General features: G+C 36.2%; 1 protein-coding gene across 1 annotated transcript; it reads right to left on the bottom strand.

The window, feature by feature from the left end:
• Positions 1–570: 570 nt before the first annotated feature.
• LOC115414930 (peptidyl-prolyl cis-trans isomerase-like 4) lies at positions 571–26713 on the bottom strand. Its single transcript, XM_030128290.1, has 13 exons — positions 26621–26713; positions 26258–26325; positions 25744–25808; positions 25535–25652; positions 25304–25446; positions 24480–24576; positions 23788–23904; positions 23569–23693; positions 23402–23468; positions 16706–16817; positions 15663–15759; positions 15342–15474; positions 571–912 (listed from the first exon to the last, which is right to left on the bottom strand). The coding sequence occupies exons 1-13, from the start codon at positions 26688–26690 to the stop codon at positions 706–708; spliced, it is 1419 nt and encodes a 472-aa protein (XP_029984150.1). The 5' UTR covers positions 26691–26713; the 3' UTR covers positions 571–705.

Genomic DNA, 26713 nt, shown 5'->3' with positions numbered 1-26713 from the left:
GTATGTTTGAAAGACTGAATATGAATAAAAATATATTGATTTAAAAAAAAAAAAAAAGGTTAAATAGAGAGAAAATTTCATTTTTGTTATTGCCACAGAAGTATCCCTGGGCCTTTATGGGTTAAGTTGAAACTCCACATCCTGTCACACACCTATTTTTTTTACTCTATTTCCTCTTCTCAGTAAGTGTTTGAGATGCCGGTATCGCCTTGGGCTTTATCTTCTCTGTCACATGCCTTCACCCGTTCACCTTTAACTCCCTCTCCTTTAGTGTTTGTTTCACACATGTGCATCTCCCCCCAGTGTATTGTCATTCTTGTGTGGGGGTGGAGGGAGACACCAGTGAATCCCCTCAGCGCCGTGGAGACACACTCCACCCTGCAACTTTCCATCCACGTTAGGAATGTAAAAACCCCTCCTTCCATTCAGAAAGTAGAGTTAAAGGTGACATGAATCAGCAATCATTGTTCTAAAAGGGGTGCTGTACATGTGTGTGTGTGTGTGTGTGTGTGTGTGTAGAAGGAGAGGAAGTAAAATCACACAGAAATAACACAAATGTCCAGACAAATGTCCCCTCATCTGGAGTTTTTAATGGACATAGAAAACAGTTAAAAGCCTTTTTGTTTGAAGACGACCTGAAAACCTGCTTTCGTTTCATTTTTCCTGTTACTCTTCGGCTGCAGTAGGATCCACCTGGCGTCGTCCTCATCTGTACCGACTCCTGTCCTTATCCTTGGACTTCCTGGGCGAGCGGCTGCGGCTTCTGTCCTTGTGTCCGTGGCCTTTATCGCGTCCCTCTTTCCCGTGCTTTCCCCTGGACTTGCTGTGTTTGTGATCCCGGTCTCTGGAACGCGAACGGGATCGTGAGCGCTGACGGCCGGTCTTCCTGTCCCGCCGGGCGTCTTCGCTGTCCTGCACAAACAGAAACGAGACGAAGCATAAGGACGAGAGCTGGACCAAAAACAGAGGGATTCTGTGGGAAACTCAACTACAGTGTTTGTAGAGTTGAACTGGTTTTACAAGTACAACCTTTGATGTGTTGACAGAGGGGACGTAAGGACATGAAAATTTCATACCACAGTTATTGTGACCAAAATTATCACAATTATCATTATTGTCTCTGTATTATTGAAACTGTGCTCAAAATGTTCAAAAAGTACTAATACACACTGAAATAATTTAACCAAGTTGTATTTAAAAAAGAAAAACAAAAATAATTGGCACAATGTCCCTTCTGTTGCACATTTAAGTATTAACCCTTAGTGGTCTGAGCCTATTTTGTCCGTTTTTCAGTCCTTTTGATTTTTCCTTTATATACTATATAAACAAATGTTTATTATACCCATGTTTGGGATCTTTTTTTTTTTCAGCACAACTTCATTTATATCATCTGTCTATTATTTTTTCACTTTAACCAACTATAAAAACATAAAAGGATAAAAAACACAAAAAAAGGCAAGGCAAGTTTATTTGTATAGCACATTTCAGCAACAAGGCAATTCAAGGTGCTTCACACAGGACATTGAAATAAAAGAAACAAAAAGAAACACATTTAAAACATTATAAAAGAGACATATAAAAGGTAATTAAAAACAGCAAGTAAGAAAACACATAAAATCAAAATAATAAAATAAAATAGAATAAAATAAAAACACACACATATTAAAGTATTAAAGTAAAAGTTGCAGTGCAGAGTTTCAAAGAGAATATAAAATTTAAAAAGTCAAAAGCCTTTTAGTCAAAGGCAGCAGTGAACAGGTGAGTCTTTAACCTGGACTTAAAAGAACTCAGACTCTCAGCAGACCTGATATTTTCTGGTAGTTTGTTCCAGATATATGGAGCATAGAAACTGAACACTGATTCTCCATGTTTAGTTCTGACTTTGGGAACACAGAGCAGACCTGCATCAGATGACCCGAGTGGTCTGGATGGAAAAAATAAAATCCGATTTGAAAAATGTATATAATTTATTGCATAAATAACACACAGATGCTTAATGAACTTTTTCAAAGCCTTTAAAAGTGAATATTGGTTCCAAATATTAGGTATAGAAAATTAAAATTGTAATAAATTAAAACTATACTCAAATATTTGACATAAAAGCAGATCTTTACATAGGGTTTTTTCCCCTAAAAGTGCGGTAATCAAACACAGTTATCATGATAATTAGAATTTAAACGGTGATACTAACCGTCTGCAATTTTATCGTGGTTTATCGTTGCACTGGATTTTTTAGATTTTGTGACCTTGCTGTGACCCTGAACTTTGGCCTACTTGGCCCAAAATTTAATGGGTTGGTCCCAGGGCCTAGGCCTGTGGGTACAATTTGGTAAAGATGGTTGGAATAGTTTTCCCGTAAAGTTGCTAACAAACAAACAAACAAACAAACAAACACACAAACAAACACACAAAGCAAAGTGATCACAATACCTCCTGGCGGAGGTAAAAATGAGCAATGAACAAGAGAAAATCACCAAAAATGAAGAGTTCATGCCAAAAAGAAAAGGAATGTCAGTTATCTGGAATTACTTCACCTACAGAAGGATGAAACTGAAACCATGTTCTGTGGCGACAGTGACTTCCACCTTCGCCACAACCAGAGGAAACACAACTTATTTGACCATTTACGTCGGCACCACACAGCTGTTATATCCTCCTGAGTAGTTTTTCATATTGAAATATATATATCGCAGGGTTTAAAAAAATCGCAATGTCAGTTTTTGGAAAGAACAAGGTCTATTCTATCAGTGCCTTTTGAAATTTGTCCCATTGAGCAAACGGTTGAATTTTTATGAATATTCGTAATAAATCATATAATCATAACGTTCACCACAAACACATTAAAGGGTTGATCCTGGCGTCATGTGCGTCACAATAAGTGTCCGTGTGAAACACAACAGTGGAACCCATGTTTCACAGCAGCAAAATTAAGGAAATAAGGCTTTGATTCAGGAAAATTGTAATCAAATCATTTTTAATTGATTCAAGAGGATTAATCAATTAATCGTTTGAGCTCTAGTTTGGTCTCCTCACCACTCCACACTGTAACAACAACCTGCCATGATTTTAATTTAGTGAGAATGTATGAGAAGATGCTGGGTTTCAGTCAGCTGATCAGTGACCAGATTTATGCTGTAACGTTCGCCAAATCATAACTTATTTGAGAAAAATATTCCACATCCTAGTATGTGAATGATTTAGCAAAATTAAGTTGTTTTTTGGGATTTAATTTACCTAATTTCCATCAACATGTTTAATGTGAAACTTCAAGGTGTGCCCAAATTGTACACAGTGTATTGTGCAAATATATTTAAAACATATCCAAGTTACACAGTGTACATATGGTTAGAAATTATGGAATAATATAAGAGGGTCGGCAAAAATCACAAAATTAAGATGCATACACTGGGCCAGGAGGCTTATATTGTTAAAGTGGAAATCCTCATCTCCACCAACCTGAAAATGGATCAAGGAAGTACTTGATTTTCTCAAACTGGAAAAAATTTGTTTGACGTTAGCTGGAGCCTCGAACACTTTTGAAGAGACATGGACTCCATTTCTGATCTGTGTGGATAGTGCAATCTGTCATGTTTGTCTGGACTGAGTATGTTGTTATACAGGTTTTTTTGTAACATTTAAAGTGGGAATTTTGTACTTCTATTTTGTATTTATTTACTGTTTACTTATTTGTTTATTTTTATCTTTCCTGTGATTTGGAGGGGATGTGTGCCGGGGGGGGGGGGGGGGGGGGGGGGGGGGGGAGTGTTCCGTTTGTTGTTTGTCTGTGTGTTGGACTTTTGTATCATACAACAAAACTATGGGATTTTTTTTATATGTTAAATTTAAAAAAAAAACCAAAACAATAAACAGAAGGTTAAAAAAAAAGATGCGTACACTGAAGAATTAGATGAATATTGTCATGTACGACTGTTGACTATTACCACTGTGTGTGTGTGTGTGTGTGTGTGTGTGAGTGAGACTGGTTGGTTATTCATACTATGACTAACACCTGGATTTCAACACCCATTCCTAGCATAATACTTTTAACCTGCGCCAGTTTAGCATTTTAACAAAAAAATTTATTAAAAAAATCATACATAACAAAGAAAACCTATACATTTCTTTATAAACTCATTTGGATTTTTCAACACTCAAAGCAGTTTTACGACATTAAAAATAAAGCCATGAACCACAATCTGATGTCTGTTCACAGAATGCTATGAAAAAATACGTATGATTGAAAAGCAGTAACATGAGCTCCTCCTTCGGCATTTTAACTTTGATACCAGTGGTAGCAGACATTATTCAATGTTCAATGTTAATATGACTTTACAGCAGCGTCTTCCCATAAGAAAAAATCCTGAACGTGTCCATGTCACTGTTGAGTTTTCCTCTGACAGACCTGAGTGTGACGGACAATCAAAAGTGTTCAACAGATGTTCCAGATGCTTTGTGTGACTTATCGCTGCACCTAAAGGAGTTCCCTGGACCGCAGCCTAATGTGTTCACAGTTGTGTTGAAGGTGGTTTACACTGACCTTTGATGTGCTCTTTCCTTGTTTTCCTATAAAATATTTACTGTAATACTCTAACCACTCAAACCAGAGCTGAAAGTCATGAGTCACAGCGGCCCAGTCCCATGCATCAGTGTGAGAACATACATGTACATGTGCACGCCTTTACCCTGTGTCCCACTGACTAATTTAACTACCAAGGTTCTAATAGTTTTGGATTTGTCATTATAGTTTAGTTTTATTTAGTTTTGACTTTTTTTTTTCTCTAATTCAGTTAGTTTTAATTAGTTTTTAGAGCAGGTTTGCTAGTTTTTTTTAGTTTTTGTTATTTTCTAAATGCTTAGTTTCAGTTTAGTTTTGGGGTTTTTTTTATATCTTTTCTCTTCTTCTCTGTCGTCGTATTCAAATAAATCCCAGACAGGACTCTGCCGCTTTCTCCCAACGTTAGTTTCCATGTTTCCAGGTAGAGTGGAGACCAGAAGACGACTGGAAACCACAAGTGAACACAAGTGACGGACTGTTAAATATCATATGGTGCCAGCAGCTAAAATTGCTTGAGGGAAATAAATGGATTTCATATCAATCTGACATTGATAAAGACGAAAATGAAGGGAATTTTATCCATAATTTTTATCCGTTTTAGTTAGTTTTGTAAACACACAATACAGTTTCAGTTGGTTATTATTTTTTTTCTTTTAATTATAGTTTTTATTTATTTCAGTTAACGAAAATTTTTTCAGTTATAGTTTTCGTTATTTCGTCAGTTTTCGTTAATGATAATAAGCTTGCTAACTACTTGTAAAATTTCAAAAATTCATGGGAAGGAATCCTTCTAGGACCAAAAAAAAAGTTTGTTCGAGGTGCTCTTTGGAAAAAGGGATTCATAAAGTAGATGACAAACTGGAAGAAAACTCCAAGGCACTCTCTTTAAACATAAAATGCTTTTGTTAACATAACGTGGTCATATCTACACCTTAAAAAAACACTTCTACGTGTTTCAGCTTCAAGCCTTCATCAGGAAGTCAAACATTTGAAAAGGCATTTTAATGTTTGAACTTTTCTTCCACTTTGTTATCTGCTTCTAAAATTTGTGTGGAAACTTTCAGCAACTTTTGAAAAGTGATTCATACGGTAAAAACACACACATTTTCCCCTTAAATTATGTATTATGTAATTTTTACCTTGTATATTTCCTTTTCTTACCTGTAAATATCCTTATACATTGTATATGTTTCTTATCTGTAATAAGAGTTAGCGTTTGTATGTTTTAGTAGTAATTAGCTGTATTTTAGTAACATTTGTATATGTAATATCTCTGTAGTTTTTGTACATTGGCAATATTTCTCAGTATTTTGTCAGATTTTTTAGTCTGTTTTGCAACAATGGTCTGATCTATTCTATCCTATCTTATTCTATCCTATTCTTCCATGAATGACATCAAATTATTTTTGTCCCAGTTATATAAACCCACAGTCTGTCTGTAAAAGTCAGTTTTTCCAACTTAGACTACATTCAGACAGCAGGTCTTAACAAGCTTACTATCGTTAATGAAAACTAATGAAATGACCAAATGATATTTAACGGTCCGTCACTTCTCGTCACTTGTCGTTTAAGCGTCTTCTGGTCCCCACTCTACCTGGAAACATGGAGACTAAAGTTGGGAGAAAGCATCAGTATGGGATTTATTTGAATTCGATGGTGAAGAAGATAAAAGATATAAAGAAATTAAAACTAAACTAAAACTAAGCATTTAAAAAATAACGAAAACTAGTAAAAACTAGCAAACCTGCTCTAAAAATGAATTAAAACTAACTGAATTAGAGAAAAAAAAAGTCAAAACTAAATAAAACTAAACTATAATGAAAAATCCAAAACTATTCGAACCTTAGGTCTTAATGCACAATTCAGATTTTTTGGTGAAATCTGATTTTTTTGTGTCCTCGTTCATATTCCACATTAAATGCGACTTCTATCAGTTTTGAGTCTGAACTGAATGCGACCCTGAAGTGACCCACATGCACTAAACAGGTCCTGATGGAATACATGACCACGCAGACACACACTGTGTTTATGGAAGGAAATGTGTTTGTCCTCCGCTCCTCCTGGGATACAGAATTATGACGCTTGTCGTATTTCAATAATGTAAAGGTCAGATAAATGCGACCTGGCCGTTCAGACTGAAATCACATTGTAAAATATCAGATACGTATCGGATTTAGGACCACATATGAAAGTGTTCTGGGTCAGATTAACGCTGTTCAAAGTGTCTTTAACAGATCGGATACAGGTCACATATGGGCGAAAAAAATCCGATTTGGATCACATTTGGCTGGAGTCTGGACTGAGCCTTAGAGCCTTAGTTGGTATATTTAGTGATTTTTCAGACCCCTCTAGAGGTTCTTTATCAAAAAAAAAAAAAAAAAAAAAAAAACTAAACTAATGACAAATCTATCCCATTTTTCTGGTGTTATTTGAGACTTTTGGAGACTCTGACGTTAAAACATGTATCGTTTGTCTAAACCAAAGTAAGTTCTGTAAGTTCTAATGCAACATGTGTAAATGATAAACTGAGGCAGAACATTGTTAAAACTGCACTTATTTTTCTTAAGACATTTCATGTTCATGTTATTCAGATTTTTCAGTAAACTTCGTAGATGTAAACATTTTCATCATGTAATTTTACTTTTTCTACTGTTAATATTTTACTGGTCCAGCCCATTTCAGATCATATTGAGTTGTATGTGGCTCCAAAACTAAAATGAGTTTGACACCTCTGATTCACATTATTTCATTTCAAATCCACTGTGGTGGTGCACGGACGCAAAATGACAGAATCTGTGACACCATCCAAACACTAACCTGACTGGATCCTATGACCCTACATACTGACAGCGTTACACACTCTGATTTATCATAGAGCGGAAACGATCAATCAATTCAAATCGATGCAAAAAAATTATTTGATTACAATTTTTCCGAATCAAAGCTTTGTTTCTTTAATTCTGCTGCTGTTATAAACTGGTTCCATTGTTCATATACATAAGAAATACGATAATAGTAAACCCTGTTTGAGACGCTCCAGTCCATTATCGGATTTCTTTCCGACTACGTACGTACATAGTGAACGCAGAGTCGAACTTCCTGTTATTGTCTTCCACTCACGTTTGACTATGTAACTTCTGATTTCAATAATTTTAATTGTTTTCCCACATGTTCAGATGAAACAGAACTAAATAAATCAGATTAACCTGTATACATGCAGGAAGACATGGGAGGACTGGGGACAAATCCAGGTGTGTTAATCTGATTTCTCATAATCAGATTACTGCTGTTATCTGATAAAGGATCAAAACACAGTATTTGAAATCTCTCTGACGGGACATTTTAGAGACAATTTGACAGATTAGTGATGCTAAATGACAAGAGCTGCAACCGACTAATCGATTAGGTGCTTGAGGTCATTGCAAAAAGTCCCGATTCAATTAAGTGACTCGAATTGATTGAAGGGAGATATTCTATTGCAGTCTTCCTGAATTGAAGCTTCTTTGTGCGTCACAATAAGTGTCTGTGTGAAACACAACAGTGGAACCAATGTTTAACAGCAGAGAAATGAAGGAAACAAAGCTTTGACTCAGGAGAATTGTGGTTGAATGATTTTTTTTGGATCACTTTGAGTCGATTAATCGGTTGCAGCTCTATAAATGACCCGCATTTTTACTTTTAAATTCATTTTTGCTTTCATTGAACCATAAGGGATTATCCAAAACAAGGAGCTACTTTATATCGAAATAAATGTTGGAATGACAACCAATTAAAGTTCACTCTCTGATGGGACATTACTGTGTTTTGACCCAGAAACAGAGCAGATTATCCTGTTTACATAGTCACTGGAATAATCTGATAAATCCAGATATCAAATAATGATCAGAGTTTGTGCGTAGATGTAAACAGGCTCAGTGACTTCCTTATTTCCTTGGAAAGCCTTTTTTTAAGCGTCACTCAGTGGAACAGGTGTGTTTGATACGACTGTTAAAACAACAGTACATTATGAAGGGTTTCTTACTTTGTAATTATTTTTTCTATTTTCATTTCCTCATCATCTGATTCAGAGACCAGTTCCTGGAGCCAGTTTCATCACAGATGGGGCAAACCCTGAATATAAACTGGGTGTAACCCTGGGTGTCACCTGTGACATGTGACAGGTCCATTAATCAGCTGTTTGACAGAGGGCTGGAGACTCCGTTTGTGTTGATGTGACAGCGTATACGTTGGCCTAAGTCTGCATAATCCTTCCAACAACGGCCACTCCTTTGGGAAACAGGGCAGGATGGCAAAACACTTTTCTTTACCTCCTCCTACATGTTATAGGGTGTGTTTTTTTATAACTTCAGAGCCCAAACTCTGCTCTGAATCAGTGTGAAAATACAGGGTGTCCCATAAGTCTCCATACATAGGAAAAATAAACGTTTCTTGACATAAATTATTTTTATTTATATAATATGCTCTATATGACTGCCATTTTGTCGGGAACACATTTCAATGCATGTCCTCCACTGCTGAAGAACTATAAAGAAGAGATATAAAGAAATACATGTTAGAACCATATATGTATGGAATGTATTATGTCTCCTATGTATGGAGACTTATGGGACACCCTGTATAATGGTATATTAAAAATACCACTTGGGATTGGTGTCTAACAGGAAAACTTCAACTCTGTATATTAGAGATAAAGGGAAAAAAGAACTGTTGGTCGAATTAAGTGATGATACATGGTATGAAATATGTGAAACTCAAGAAACTACATCTAATTCCAGAAATTGGAAAATATTTTGTTGGAAAAACATAATGAGATTTTTTATAACACTAAAAAAAGATCCAAAAGGCTTCACTATCATTACCTCAGCCCTTTTGGAGGGTGTGCAGTGAACAGGATGTGGGTCATGCGCATGTTTTTTGGCAGTGTATAAAACTGTCCCAATATTGAAATTAGGGATATAACGATATAAAAATTTCATATCACGGTTATTGTGACCAAAATTATCAGGGTTATCATTATTATCACGATATTGTTGAAATTGTGCTCAAAATGTTCAAAAAGTACTGATACACACTGAAATAATTTAATCAAGTTGTATTTTGAAAAAAAAAAAAAAAAAAGGAAAAACAACAATAAAAAAAATAAATAAATAACTGGCACAATATACCTTCTGTTTGCAGAAACATTCAAATATTAACCCTTATTTGTCTGAGCCTATTTTGGCTGTTTTTCAGCCCTTTTCATTTTGATTATGTCTACTACTTTTGTAGTAGACTACTTTTGATTTTGCCTTTATATACTTTTTAAACAAATGTTCACTATACCCATGTTTGGGATCTTTTTTTCTATCTCATCTATTATTTTTTTCACTTTAACCTACTTTATCAACACAAAAGGACATAAAAAGACAAAAAATATATAAAATCCGATTTGAAAAATGTATATAATTTATTGCATAAATAACACACAGATGCTTAACGAACCTTTTCAAAGACTTTAAAAGTGAATATTGGTTCCACATATTAGGTATAGAAAATTAAAATTGTAATAAATTAAAACTATACTCAAGTATTTGACATAAAAGCAGATCTTTACACAGGCGTTTTTTCCCCCAAAAGTGCTGTAATCAAACACGGTTATCATGATAATTAGAATTTAAACGATAATACTGTCTGCAATTTTACCGCGGTTTATCGTTATACCGGTAATCGTTACATCCCTACTCGGGATAATATCAGTGAAGAACTTGGAAAAATACGGGGATATGAACTACCAAGAACATGTTCTGTGTTATATTTGGGCCATTTAACAGGAAAAGACATACCAAGTGGGGATGGATATTTGATTAAAATAGTCTTGGCATTGTCTAAAAAAGCCATCACATGAAAATGGTGCCAAGAGGAAACCCCCTACCCTAAATAATTGGAGAGACTTTGTGACTCTGTGAAAAGTGCTCTATAAATAAAATTTACTTACTTACATTGTGGAAGAAATTCACAACATAGAGAGACTTACATATATCATAAGACTACAGCAAGCAACTTGTGAAGATCGATGGAAAAAATGGACAATATACCGGACAGCAACTGACACTATGTTCTAAATGTTTTTGTTGTAAAATTACAAAAATGGAAACACAAAATATAAGTTAAAAAAAAAAAACTTAAACAGCGTTACAGCAGTACAGTTACAGCAGTACAGATTTTCTTTAATGCTGTGAATATTCTGTTCATGGACAAATTAATTTGTTTTATCAACAATGGAATCCTTCTTCTCTACTGTCAACAGTGTCCTGCTGTCTCCTATGTTCTCTTGATGGAGAAATGTGTTGTTAGTTTACATTATATTAACTCTTAATCAGCCCTGAGCATCGGAAAGAGGAGTTGATAATATTATTTATTTTGTTGTTGTTTTTTTTTGTTGTTGTGTTTTTTCTATTTTTTTTTTCTCTTTTTTGTGTTTAATAGGTCTGTAGGTTTGTTGTATAATATGTTTTTTTTTTGTATTGTGTCTGTGTGGTTCCTTATGTCTAAGTACCTGCTTATGTAAATGTATAATTTAAAATCTAAAAAAAAATGCTGTGAATATTTTTTAATGCTTATTATAGTGCAACATACAACAATCAAATCCCTTAGAACACAGGTGTCAAACATGCGGCCTGGGGGCCAAAACCAGCCCGCCAAATGTTCAAATCTGGCCCGTGAGATGAATTTACAAAGTGCAAAATGCAAAAATTACCCTGAAGTCAACAGTCAAGGGCATCAAACTAAAAAATAATAGCATAAAAACCTAGAAATAATGACTCCAAATTTTCTTCTTGGTTTAATGTGAGAAAAAAAATAATGACATTATGCCTCTAAATAATGGCAACACCAATTTATTGCAAAGAACATTCAGTTCTGATATCCTTTAAAAATAAGATGTCAGTAACCTAATATGAACAACCTGAAATGTCTAAAGAAAAATAAGTGCAGTTTTAACAATATTCTGCCTGTTTTGTGCCTTGGTAGATCTGATCTGTAATGCACATGTAGAAATCATAAGTTGAGGCAGAATATTGATAAAATTGTTCTTGTTTTTCTTCAGAAATTTAATTTTTTTTCAGGCTATTCACATCTTTTTTGTTTTGGATAGTGTTTAAAATGAAAATAGTTTCATCATTTAATGTTATTTTTTGCGCTAAAAAACTTGGAGTTGTCATTACTTATAGGTAATGATGCTATTATTTTACTGGTCCGGCATGCTGGAGATCAAATTGGGCTGAACGTGGCCCCTGAAAGAAAGTGAGTTTGACACCCCTGCCTCAGAAGCTCTAAACCACAGGTGTCAAACATGTGGCCCGGGGGCCAAATCCGTCCCACCAAAGGGTCCAGTTCAGCCCTTGGGATGAATTTGTGAAATACAAAAATTACACTAAGAAATTAACAATCTTTTTAGTTCAGGTTCCACATTCAGAAAAATTCAATCTCAAGTGGGCGGGATTCAGTAAAATACTATCATAATAATATAGAAACAATGACAACTGCAAATGTTTCTGTTTGTAAATGTAAATATTTTCATGTATTTACACAAAACCAAAGTAAAATTTCACAAAAAATGTGAATCACCTGAAAAATATGAACAACCTGAAATGCCTGAAGAGTTTTGTTTTTTTTTCTTTCAATTTTACCAATAGTCTGCTGGTATTAAATGTTTTGTGTATTTGTAGATCCACTGTGATCTGTAAGTTATAATGTGCATGTGTAAATGGTAAACTGAGGCAGAATATTGTTAAAATTACACTTATTTTTTCAGTTTGTTCATGTTATTCACATCTTTTGAAAGGATAGTTTGTAGATGTAAACTTTTTCATAATGTAAATTTACTTTTTTCGCTCTAAAACAGTTTGGAGTTGGTGTTACATATACATTATTATGTTATTATTTCACTGGTTCAGCCCACTGCAGATCAAATTTAGCTGAATGTGGCCCCTGAACTAAAATGAGTTTGACACCCTTGGTCTAAATGAAATATTCTGTCCATCACCTTCTGCCAGTCTTTGTTCTCCTGCTGGATCTCGGTCACACAGACAGAAGCTTATATTTCAGATTTACAGGAGTTATTTGTTTATCAGCTACATGTGCACATGTATCAGTGCTACAGACAGACCTGGTGCCATCCACTATTGTTCAACAACAGTGCGTTTGCAGAATAGTTTTATAAGAGAAGTTGTTTTGGTGGAATGAGTGCATGAGGAAGTGTGTCATGACATTAAAATGATAAAATCTCATGAAAGGAAAGCGCACATGATAATGACGTGCCATTTTCAGGGTGTAGTTGGAGCTCGAAGCGTATCGTTTGGTCATGTAGTGAGGAGGCCTTTCAAAGAAATGACACAGATGTATGAGGGGCGGACAATGACAATCCTTTCCCTGCATGATGGAAACAGTCACTCATTCCGGCAAAGTACCTCCAGGAAGCCCGACTGTTTTAGAGTAATCAAATGTTCAACTGCAGTAGCAGAGGCCAGTTGTGTATCAGAAAGTGCAAAAGCGTTTTCTCTAAACATACATACAAACAGCCCCTTTAAGTGTATTCACTTTATTTCCTATGTTGAGTTTGTATGTTCTCTCCATGCAGCTCCATCAGAAACAGGCATATGAAGGTTAGTTCTCCTGTCAGTGTCACTGACCATGGTACTAATGAAGATCTGGAGTTGGTCCACATGTGCCTTCACTGGCAGCTAACTGCTCCTAATGTGCAAACCCCTAATGCTAATGCTAATGCTAATGCTATGTGTCCTACGAGAATAAAGTGAATCAATGTTAATCTTCATTTTCCTTCTATCCAATGTCTGGGTATCGGGCTGTGAACTCATGTTATGCCGTCAGTATGAATCATGGTCTGTTTAACGGACTCCATCAGGTCTTTCACATTACTTTGTAGAATTCTGATTTCAAACTTGAAATTCTGCATATTAGTTTTCACCATCTTGGTTTTTAGAGCTACACAGGACCATATTTGGACAAAAGGGTGGAGATGTGAAAAAGCAAAGAGTGAAATTCACCAAAATGACATTATTGAACTAACTGAAAACCCCATCACACTGCTCATGTTACTGTCATGTTAAACACTGTACTTTCAGATACTTAATAATAAATGTTAACACATACAGTTGTATTTGGGAACAGTATTGTCACACTAGCTGCCCTCATTAGCAGGCTAGCTAAAGGCCCATATAACCCATTACTAAACTAATGCTAATATAAGCTAATTATCTATATTACGCTAAGAGGTAGAGTATTTCGATAAAGTACAAATAAACTTCATGAAACATTAAAATAACAAAGCCTGTGACAGTCCTGTTTGTGTTCTTAATCCCAACTGCACTAGAGCTGTCATGAAAACATGTTTAGTCATTAAACAGAAGCTCAGAAAGTCTGACTCGGCAGCCAACAGACCTGTCAATCCAAGCCCAGAGAGCAGACACAGATACCATGTGTCTGTCAATCAATGTGGCCATGCCCCAAATTCTACGTACATATAAACCTTATGCCCTCTTCAGGCATTTTTGTACATTTTTCTCAACTTGATAAGCAAAATCTTAGATTCATACTAATAATTGGTTTACTTTATTCTAATATTTTATATTTACTGAATACCTTAGTTTTAAACGCCCTTTTAAATGTAGTGACTGATGTGCATGTTTTTAATTCTTTATCCAGCTTATTCCATAAATTTATTCCAGTTACAGATATGCATTTGCCTTTTGTGTTGGTCCTTGTCTCTGTTTTCTTGGACATACAGGTCCTCCTAAGGTTGGACTGGGATTCTGACTGAGACCAGCTCCTGTATGCAGGTGGAAGTAGGCTGTTGTGTACCTTATAGATCAGGGGTCTGCAACCTTTATTATCAGTCAGAGCCACTTTGCCCCCTCTTCCACCAAAAAAATAGTCTGGAGCCGCAAAAAATAACAGAGCTTATAAACTTTTAAAAGTTTTAACCTTTTTTTTTTTTACATTTTATCTGTTACAATCACTGAACACAACAAACAGAAGTGCAGTGTGGAAGGGATTTTTGAGTACGATTACTCCAAAAGTACACAGTAAACGTATTTAATAGTATTTGTGCTAATAGTATATGAAGTACTAATACAAAATATACCAAATTCACGAGGTACTTATTGGAAAAAATAATTTTATTCATCATTGAATTTAGTCTTAAAGCCTATTTCAGATGAAAACAAACACTTTTGTAGCTTGGAAGGGAATCTGTTGTAGGATTACCCCAAAAGTACACAGTACTCATACTCATACAGTCGCTCTATGAAAAGTATCGCCTCCGCAGTTCCCAGTTGTACTGCTCCATATTCTCTGTCTGGGTTCACATCTGCAAGCTCCCGGAAAATTGACAGAATTACGCAAGTAATATACAAAGGATGGACAGAACCATCTGCGTGTTTAACGTAGAGCATAAATGAGCCCTTACTTTTGTTGTTGAAGGCACATTTGCTCCATGCAGCTCATCTGCTGTAACTGTCAAATGAGTGGCACACAAGAAAAATGCTAGCGGCTGGACTGACCACAGTAAAGGGAGGAGCCACTACAAGGAGGAGGAAGAGACACATGAGGCTCCGGAGCGGCAGGTTGCCGACCCCTGTTCTAGATGAGCACAGCAGTGTGGAGGACAACACAAAACAATGTGCTTATCCAGTGTAATTCTACACTCTGCTTGGTTTGTATTTGTGATTCAGTTTGGAGTTTAATAAAGGCATTGGATCATTGACTGTGTTCCAGAGGTGAGATGTACCTTGTGCTTTTTGGACCTCCTGGTATCCTCATCATCTGAATGATGATGGTGCCTCTTTTCTTTGTGTTTCTTCTCAGAGTGCCGATGACTCGCGGTCGCTTCATCTTCCTCTAACAGCAGGTCATACTTGGAACTTTTGGAAGAGTTAAAGAATTCACCAGGAAGTTGAGAAAGAGGCCGCTGACAGGTCTGCCAACTCAAACTGTACAAAGGCACACAACCACAACTGAACCTGAACTGAGAAAATACTCAGACAGATACAATGACACCAAGAGGAAACACACAGAAATAGAATTCTGTCTAATTAACATACAAGGATACTCCTGTTTAGGCTTCACTTGATCCTTCAGAGCCAGTTTGGATCGGTTTTCCAGGTCCTTCTCATAGGCCTTGAAGTCATCTTTAGTGTACTTTCCACCTTGGAAGCAGAAATGTGCATGACAAACTTCTCTAGAAAAGATAACTTAAGCTGTGACTAGGGATGTAACGATATGAAAACTTGACAGTTATTGTGCCCAAAATTATCACGGTTATCATTATTATCACAGTATTATTGAAATTGTGCTGAAAATGTTCAAAAAGTACTAATACACACACTGAAATAATTTAACCAAGTTGTATTTTGAAAAAAAAAAAACAAAAAAACCCCCAAAAAAACAAAAATAACTAAAATAATAGGCACAATGTACGTTCTGTTGCAGAAACATTCAAATATTAACCCTTAGTGGTATGAGCCTATTTTGTCCTTTTTTACAGTCCTTTTGATTTTGCCTTTATATATTACATAAACAAATGTTTACTGTGCCCATGTTTGGTATCTTTTTTTTCTATCTCATCTGTCTATTATTTTTTTCACTTTAACCTACTTTATCAACATAAAAGGACAAAAAATAAATATATATATATATATATATATATATATATATATATATATATATAAAATCCGATTTGAAAAATATATATAATGTATTGCATAAATAACACAAAGATGCTTAACGAACCTTTTCAAAGACTTTAAAAGTGAATATTGGTTCCAAATATTAGGTATATAAAATTAAAATTGTAATAAATTAAAACTGTACTCCAATATTTGACATAAAAGCAGATTTTTACAGAGGCGTTTTCTCCGGAGAAGTGCGGTAATCAAACACGGTTATCATGATAATTAGGATTTAAACGGTAATACTGTCTGCAATTTTACCACAGTTTATCGTTGTACATAAATATCGTTTATCGTTTACGTTGTACAGTTTAATTGTTACATCCCTAGCTGTGACCAATTTAATCGAATATGTGATGAAGAGAGAAGGTGGAAGTTGTCAGAGCCAAAAATGATTCAAATACACCAACAACAGTGTGAGTACCTTTCCCTTTCCATCTGATCTTTGATACAGACTGACTGAAGTCCACGTGAATACGTCGATCATCAATGAGCACGTTGTCCATTTTAAAGAAGGCCTTTTCACAATCCTCCTGCTGCGAAGACCAAAAGGATCAAAGGCTGTAACAGAAGTCGCACTCGCAGCAGTTGGAAAAGAAAATAATGATGAAATAACTACAGGAAACAATAAAAACAGAAGACGTAAAAAACAATGACTGGGAACAATAAGGCCTTTTCTTCACAAACCAGGAAAACAAATGAAAGATAAGACATGACCTCATTCTGAATGTTTTTTGGAACTCAAAGGCTGGAGGAAATGGAGAAAATGCAAAATAGTGTCAAGTGCAAAACATTCTTCACTTTGTGTCTGATTTCAGAACAATCACAGGCTATTGTATTTACAGACAAAGGATTTATATTAAGTGCCAAACCACTGTCTAACCAGTACTAGGACTTTCATTAGGGTTTGGTAGTTTGCAACTGTCTGTCACATAATAATGCAGATAAAAACAGGGAAGAAGAAGAAGAAAAAAAACTGGCGAAAAATATGTTAAAAATGTCAAAGGACCAGCATGCTCCAGAGACTTGAACAAAATCTAAATTAAAACTGTAATAGCAACTATATTGCAAATATGTAAATAATATGTATGAAGGTATGTACAGAACAGGTCATATATAATAACAAATTCTTTTATATTTTGTTTCATTCTTGAATACACTTTGTTTTTTGTATTTTGCTGCTGTAAACAATGCAATTTCCCCACAGTGGGACCAGTAAAGACTTATCTTATCAATGACCATTATGGTTGTTATACCGCTTTGAAATAATATATAAAGTGTGTAGAATGAAGATGCCACACAGGTGGACGAGTTCTAATTATTATTTTTTGTTTACATTTTGTAAATCATATTTGATGTAATCCATATGCATTTTTTCACTTTCTGTAAATCCCTCATCCCCCATTTCCTCATAATACATCAAAAAGTCAAAACCTACATAAAAACTGGTAAATTCTTCAAAATAAAATTACTCATGAAATTGGAAAACTAAAAAAAAAAAAAAAAAAAAAAGAGTATTTAAAATTTGTAAGAACTCTGGATATACAACATGCACTTCTAATGTCTGTTTTTTGCACAATTACAGCTGAGGTTTCAGCCACTGAAAACATTGTGTCTCTTCGTGGTCTTCTCAAAGTGTCTGATACTTATGCCATTCAAATCCCAGATGTCAAACGTACATATTGGTCATTAATAAATCAGTTATTGTCCAATTACTTCCATCTCATTTCTTTCCTGGTTTGCTTCAGTGCAGGAACAAACTACTGCTTCAGTCTACCAGATGATCATCACTGATGTGTGGAATGGTTCATTAAATTAAATGACTAAACTGTGCTGTTAATTCTCAGAACAATAAGAATATACAATCATATACTCTGCATACTGCCCCCTGCTGGTTAACCAAGGCTTAACCCTAATATCTTCCATGACCATCACTCCAGATAGTGTATGTACACTGAGCAACACTACAAATGCCCCATGTACAGTATTTGGGTAATGCAGTGTTGGTCAAACTGTAGGGCGGGCCCCCCAGGGGAGGCGCGAAGTCTTGCCAGGGGGGTCATGGGATCACTCCTGGGTGTTTTTTTTTCTTCAGGTTAGAACATGTAGCAGGTGAAACTAATGTTTTAGTGTTGGAGCACCCTGGACTACTACTACTACTACTACTTCTACTGCCATGGTGATCTGTGACTAGACTAGACAGAGTTTAGGTTTGGACAATGGACAAGGACTGGACTGGAAAAGACACATGGGACATGGTTGTGTTTTGGACCACTTTAGACTTTAATGTTCTGAGATGTCCAATGGAAACGGGCTCATTAACCCACTGATATTGGTCAAATGGTCATCTTTGGTACCAAAATTTGTTTGTTGTTCTAATAAAACTAACTTTATTGTCAGAGTTGTAGATAATTGCACATTCCTCAATACAAAACTTCAAATCACTTCTCAAAACTCACCAGTTCAAACTTTGTTCTTTTGTTTTGTTTGTTTGTGAAGCATCTTTGAGTGTCCAAAAAAGCGCTATATAAGTGTATTATTATTATTATTATTATTTCCTATTTTTATTGTCTCAGGGAGCAGTCTTGTTGAGGTTATTTGTATTATTCAAGCAAAAATCTAAGTTATTTTTAATTTGCACAACAAATTATTTATGGAAAAGCAAAAAGTATTGTTACAATATTGGTGTTTCTGTCATAAAAAGTGGTAATTGCACCACTGTTACAATGCTGCTGGGGTTGAGGGGGGACTGGGGATTTTTCATCCTCCAAATGGGAAACGATAGAAAAAGATTAAGAACCACTGGTGTAACATGAGACCCACGACTCAAACTGTGCTCCTGATGTGTTATAATTATTATAACTTTTTTTTATTATAACACTTACTCATTGATCCAGTGACTCCACCCACAAACAGTGGTGTGTCATGTCCAGACGCTGCCCAGACAGCGTTAACAGGACTCACACACTCCTTATACTGGGGACGATAAAAGGACACCTCAAAAGGTCAAAGGTCATCAGATGTCATCATGACACAAATGAAGAAGATCATGTGGGAACGGTTCTAGATAACATCCCACAGCTCTGTGTAGCCCTCGAAGACGAGTGGAGTAATATTCCACAGGCCACAGTCGACAACCTCGTCATCTGGATGAAGACGATCATGTGTTCCTCTACATGAAGCCAACAGTGGACACACAACAAACTGAGTGGGGATTTGTTTCAAATGTACGACGGCATATTAGGGCCACAAAAGAAAAAAAAAAAAAAACACTTGGCACCACGAGAATAAAGTTGTAATATTTCAAGAATAAAGTCATTATATAATGAGAATAAAGTCGTAGTTTTAAAAAACTCATTATTTAACAAGAATAAAGTCGTAATATTTTGAGAATAAAGTCATATTATAATGAGAATAAAGTCGTACCCACGCATCGAATATTGTAGAACGTGGAACATTTTGTGAAGTTCTCCTTTCATTTGGAGTTTACACAAAAAGGCCAAATACTGAGTCTATCCACCATCAACACATTATCATTAGTCTAATGACTTTGAAGCCAGTTTGTACAAGTTTGGGTTTACTGTAAGAACTGAACTGATTTGGAACAAATTGCCTCTTTTGTGCAGTAGAAACTGATGAAATGGTCGTCTGCAGGACTATCGGTGGATACACCAGAGCTAAAGAGTTTGTTGTTTCTCAAGAAATTCTACTCTGACTTTTGGAGTCCAACAGAAGTGAAAGGTGCTGCTTCGCTTGCTGCGTTCACTGTAAAACCGGAAACTCTGTCGAATTTTCAAAATATTATGACTTTAATCTCATAAAAGTACGACTTTATTCTCGTTAAATAATGCATTTTTTAAAACTACAACTTTATTCTCATTACATTATGACTTTATTCTCGAAATATTATGACTTTATTCTCGTAGTGACAAGTGCTTGTATTTTCTTATGTGGCCCTAATACGCCATCGTACAAATGGCCCCTGCCGTGTCCACATGAATGTCCCTGAACACCACTAACAGACACTAATCTGTACCATCAACTGAATAAATTGTGTGTGATTTAATATCTTGTGCAACATCTAAAAGGGGCGTTCATATTTTTTCTCAGTGTATATTCTGTTTCAGGGTCTCCTTTTTCCCACATAACCAAAGGCCACTGAACTTACACTCAGATATGAGGATGTTCTGTGATGTGCAGAACTGCGTGTAGTGCATAAAAGCTCAGTTAACAGTAACTAAGCACAAAATATGAGCTTTCAGAGATGTGGGAAATTGATTTTATACATGATAAGAAGACGCTGAACCCAGTCATAAACCTGACCCTATCACATCCACAACAAAGGGCAATGTTTCAGGTAAAGATAGATATGGGATATTTATAAACCACATTATATCTCAAACTTCTCCATCTCAATACTTCCCTAAATGAGACTGAACTGAATCCTATCTACAGAATAAACACTGGGGTTTATGGCTCATTTGCATTCTTCACATGATGCAGGGGGTTTCCATCAGTTACATGTTTTAATTCATGACTAATGAGTGGCTGAATTCAACTGCTGACAATATCATGAGACCGTTTTATAATTTGCAGTTTAACCTTTATGCATCAGCCTTTTAATGTCATCTATTAAAACCAGACTGAGTTTGGAAAAACATTTGATGAGTCAGCATTTTATGTTTTATGCTTTTCTGACTGATCATCTGAGATCAGCTGACAGAACTGACACTTACAAATGTATTGAACCCAATTAGGATATTTTAAGGATATTCATTTGTCTATGTGTTTTTTAACTGTATTCTGTCATTTTTTCCATTTTTATAGGCTCTGCCCTTTTCTTCACACATTACTCCCAACATTTCTTTGTACTCTGTGCAGTGTATACTTTACTAATTTTATTATATTAACTGTCTATCAGTCTTCTGTTTTGTATCTTGTTTTTTTTATCTCTTTATATAATGGATATTTAGGGCTTGAGCACTGAAGTGAAAGCCATCATGTCCAAGGATTATCATTATAGTTATTGTCTCCAAAGAAATGCAATCAAGATAAATGTGCCTGAAAACTCACAAAACAGAACTAGCAAAAATGTACAGGGTGGGGAAGCAAAATTTACAATGAACATTTAGTTGTTTTTTCTCAGCAGGCACTACGTCAATTGTTTTGAAACCAAACATACATTGATGTCATAATCATACCTAACACTATTATTCATACCTTTTCAGAAACTTTTGCCCATATGAGTAATCAGGAAAGCAAACGTCAAAGAGTGTGTGATTTGCTGAATGCACTCGTCACACCAAAGGAGATTTCAAAAATAGTTGGAGTGTCCATAAAGACTGTTTATAATGGAAAGAAGAGAATGACTATGAGCAAAACTATTACCAGAAAGTCTGGAAGATACTATTAAAGAAGAATGGGAGAAGTTGTCACCCCAATATTTGAGGAACACTTGCACAAGTTTCAGGAAGCGTGTGAAGGCAGTTATTGAGAAAGAAGGAGGACACATAGAATAAAAACATTTTCTATTATGGACATTTTCTCGTGGCAAATAAATTCTCATGACTTTCAATAAACTAATTGGTCATACACTGTCTTTCAATCCCTGCCTCAAAATATTGTACATTTTGCTTCCCCACCCTGTATATTTCAGGGGTTTTGGGAAAAGGATGCAGCAAATTAGTTCTCAAACAAGATTTCATAAAGTTGTACCAACTCTGGTGTCCAACAAGTATCAGGTTCAGTGGAATGTCTACTACGCCTCCTGGATCTGTACTCTACATCCAAAAGGAACTCTCCCACTTCAGCTAATTTGTGCCAAGTTTTGTCATTTAGTGACAAGACACAAATTTGGCAATTTTCATCTGAATGACTTTTGTGATGGAAAAATGATAAAAGTTGTGACTTTTTCTGAACACTTTCACTAAAACCAGGTCCAGAGTCCAGTCCTGAACACATCTACATGTCAGCACTGAGAGATAGTCATAGCCCCACCTACTGGCAGCACATCAAAATAAGAGACTAAATTTACACTTTAACAGATGATATGCAGCAACATAACATACAATAAGTGGGTGTTCTATGTCTAACACCACGTAGCAGATCCAGGACACCATCCTCAACTTCTCTGTGCAACATCCAAGACAAAGCCGTGCCTGTAGAACTCGACAAGCCTGTGGTGAAACCCCTCCATGGGGGTCCACCTGAACAAACGCCAAGATGTGAGAACCCGATCATTACTGATTGTATACAGGCTTGTCTAAAATGTCTGTACATAACTAGAGCTAACCACAAGACTTATGGGAGTAATTACCTCCGCCAAGGAGGTTATGTGTTAGCCAACGATGGTTTGTTTGTCTGTTTGTCCGTGTGCAAGACAACTCAAAAAGTTATGGATGGATTTGGATGAAAATTTCAGGAAATGTTGATACTGGCACAAGGAACAAATGATTAAATGTTGGTGGTGATTTGGGGGGGCACACTGATCTGCCTTGGCGGAGGTCTGCGCTCTCCGAGTGCTTTTCTAGTGTTTTTTCTGTAGCATTTAGCACTGCAAAAATCTAAATCTTACCAAGTGTATTTTTCTCATTTCTAGTCCAAATATCTCATCACACTTAAAATAAGACATAATCACCTAAAGAGGAACTTTTTAGTGAGATATAAGAACTGATTTTTAGACAGTAAATCTTGAAAATTTTATTTCAAGAAACCTTACCAAGATAATTTTCACTTGTTCCATTGGCAGATTTTTTTGCTTGAGTAAGATTTAGATTTTTGCAGTGAGTGTAATATGAGAAATACAAGAACTTCCATCAGACTTCCTTAAAACTGTCACGTTCTAAGTGTCAAACTCAAGCTGTCTGCTGCCAAAATAATTCAACAGAACTAATGCTTCCCTTTTAGTTGCGGTTTCTCCTGTGATTGAAAACACCTAAAATTCCTATAGTTTTATGTCACTGACTGCTAAACTGAACAGCTGTGTTACCTCAGACAGAGTTCAATCCTAGACCTGTGCATGTTGCCCTCTTGCATTAAACAGATAAAACTGTTACTAAACGGTTGTGATAATGCAGAGATGATAGTGTGCTTGTGTATATTGCACAGCCTTAATGCTTACCTTCTCAAATTCAATGAAAGCATAACAGAGGGAGTCTCCAGTTTTCCAATCTCTGATGATCTCGCAGCTACAAAGAAGAGAAGAAACTGTTCACACAAAAGCGCAAGTGCCGAAGTTTACATTTTCTCCATTTTTACAAACGGCCCAAAACAAGCCCTCTGTAGGACCTTTTGATGGTCCCGAAGCGGGAGAAGATGATTTCCAGGTCCTCGTCTGTGGTCACTGGGTTCAGTTTGCACACAAACAGAACGTTCTCTGGAGGTTTGATGTCTGCGTCCGGCAGGTCGCCCACCTGGAAGGAAGTAAAGCAGAGAGTGTGGAAGTGTTCACTCAGGCGTCACCTTCAGGATGTTCAGCAGGACGCACAGAGCCGCTCTCCATCTCACCATCTCCAGAAGGATAGCCTGAGTCTTGGCTTCTTTCTCCCTCAGCCTCTCCTCCAACTCCTCTGCTCCTTTTCCATCTTCATCGTCGATCACTTCATCTGCTCCTATTCGGCCGCTCTGCACAGTGATCGAAGAAACACTGAGGTTATTTAGGCTTTTATATATTTGTGTTTTACTTTTCTTTGTAAAGTTTGTTTTCTAATCATGACAAACCTAATGTTAAATCACACATTAACCCCTAAAGGTAATTAACACACAAAATGTCTTACATGAAAGACAGCTGTCAATCACATCAACACAAAGGTCTGATCGATGCAATAGGCAAATTCTGATTGGATTGCATGTTCCCTTCTTGTAAACACAGCAACCCATAATTTATTCTCACTGCAACATCATTGACACTGCAATTATCCACCACATATACAAAAGGACATAGGCCAACTACAGAGGGTCCACACTTTGTTTTCAAAGACGCCATGTTTCATTTGGTGGCACACCTACTTATTTTCAAGTTAAAACGTAGTTATATTCAATGTAATCTACCTACAGTAGAATAAGCCACAAACCTATGGAAAGGTCTAGTTATGCAAATGAATACATTTTTCTTCATAGTACCCCAAAATAATAGCAATTTATAATTTTCTCTGATAGAAAACAAGCTCTCAGATCATTTTCACTACTACAGTACTGACATCTAGCTGCTCTTTGGTAGGCTCAGGGGATCGATCTGGCACCGGCAGGTCAGGAGGGTCATCAAATGGGTCCTCCAGGATCACTGTGTGGTTTATCCTACAGCAAAAATGATATTATTATATGCTCTAAAAGTTTGCATGATAAATCACAACAGCTCCATCCTCAAACACAGAAAGCAATAAGTAGGGCCATAACTTTGGTAGGACAACTATCATACAAATAATTACAATTAATGATTTGATTTATTTCTGCCCACTTTATACCATAGTTTATTCAAACAGTACAATTAATCAAGAAGAAGAGACATTTATTGGCACTGAACACTGGAACAGAATTGAAAATAAAAACTGCATTTTAATCTTTGCAGGGGAAAAGTTAATGGGACGTAATGGACATAAATAACTTGCATATACGAGGTCTAAAACTGGTATTGATACAACTGAAGCCTCTAGATAAAGATGACATTATGAGAGTATGTCATTAATAGACATTCAGTCAAATAATAAACAGTGAAAATAATAACAGTGATGGAAATCCTTTTGTTTGTGTGAGCTGTTGTGCTGTGCTGGTTGGACGCAATTGAATGAAAACATGATTCTACAAAAAGATGGCAGTGAGGTCAAATACTTGTGATTTAAGTGTTTATGTTATAAATATGACAAGGTGACATTTAGTCCAAAACAAATCCCCTTTAGTAATGTTAGTTTGAGCCCTAACATAGATAGTTCCACTTCCAGGCCATTCATGAGACAGAACTACTGCAAAGCAACAAAACATTTAAGCATTTCAATTTTTTTTTTTTTTTTTTTGCGCTGAAGCTCACCTGATATCCTGAAATGGAACAAAGTCCTTGTCAACAAAGGTCTCATTTATCTTGGCCAAGACATCCATGCCTTCAGTTACCTCCCCAAACACAGTATGGACTCCATCCAGATAGTCCAGGTTCTCACCAGTGGTAATAAGGAACTAAGAATGAGAATAAAGACAAACCTCAACAAACATCAAGCCTGAGACAAAAATGTTGTGACTGTACATGGATGTTCATCTTACTCACCTGAGAACCATGTTGGTCACTCCCATTGTTTACCATTGACACTGTTCCCTTTTTTTTATGTTTGATACGCGGCGCTTTCTCTGCATCAAAAAACCTGGCCTGGTCCCCGTACAGTTTACTGAACACACAAGACATCAAATCTGTCACAGCCCATTAACATGTAAAAACTTAAACAGTATCATTCAACAGTGGTAAAGAAGATGGCTGACCTGTACACAGACTCTCCTCCACGGCCTGTCCCAGTGGGATCTCCAGTCTGTACGATGAAGTCTCTCTAAAGAGGAGACAAAGGGTTATGGTGTGTTTAACTTTAAGCTGAGTGGTGCTTTTTAACCTCCTCAGACCCCGGAGATGTCAGCCAAGCACAAGCTTTTTTTTGTTTTTTATTAGATAAGGGCCTATATTGGAAACATCATAATGCAACAGTTTTTTCAGATGCAGTGTTTAAAATTTTTATGGAATGTCCTTTGTGGTGGACAGTTTTCTTTTCTTTTTTTTTGTATAAAGTTATGAAACTCTTGTCCATAAATGTGGACAGAAAACCCAGAGCTGGGTCTGAGGAGGTTAAGGGTCTGCAAAGATAAATATCACATCTACTGTACACACATCATCAGGATCTTTATCTGATTCTACCGCCCTCATCAGGTATGTCCAAAGAAGTTTGAGGAATAGTTCAGTAGTAAATGTTCAGCCATACATTTGCAAATACACATTTCTTCTTACCTGAACATTGTGGATGAGGCAGTAGTTGTAGAATTTTATCTTGCATAATTTCAGAAAGTTTAAGCAGGCTGCAGAGAGAAAACACACCGAGGTCAAACCTGCAGCAGAAATATTTTACTAATCCTCAGTGATGAGGAAATAAAGGTAAATACGGGTGCATACACATTCAATAGGTTGTATTATTGTTCACTGATTGTCTGTTAGATAATGAATACTACAAATGTATGAAGCAAATAAGCTAACAGCTATTAGCTTGTAGCTATTTTTTTTATTTTTTCTACATTTCGGCCGTCGGTAGCTTTTTCATTTATGTGTCACATTATAGTTGTTCTTGTCTGCGTGAGAATGACAGTATAATCTTACTTTTCGGCCTTTCGTCTGTGAACAAATCAATTACAATATCGCCCAGCGTCGTTTCAAGCAGCACCGCCATGCTGACGCTTCTAATATCGCGAG

The sequence above is a fragment of the Sphaeramia orbicularis genome, chromosome 24, assembly GCF_902148855.1.
Source record: "Sphaeramia orbicularis chromosome 24, fSphaOr1.1, whole genome shotgun sequence".
NCBI classification, from domain to species: Eukaryota; Metazoa; Chordata; class Actinopteri; order Kurtiformes; family Apogonidae; genus Sphaeramia; species Sphaeramia orbicularis.
The sequence above is the reverse complement of the archived record's forward strand: the minus strand, read 5'-3'. Positions and strand labels throughout refer to the sequence as shown.

Bases quoted from the DNA above. Each gene is read 5' to 3' on its own strand.
- LOC115414930 (XM_030128290.1), bottom strand. From the start codon at position 26,690: ATGGCGGTGCTGCTTGAAACGACGCTGGGCGATATTGTAATTGATTTG. The intron at 25,809-26,257 runs GTAAGAAGAAAT...TCTCCTCTTTAG, and splicing joins GCCTCATCCACAATGTTCAG to AGAGACTTCATCGTACAGAC. The intron at 15,760-16,705 runs GTACTCACACTG...TCTGCTTCCAAG, and splicing joins GATCAGATGGAAAGGGAAAG to GTGGAAAGTACACTAAAGAT.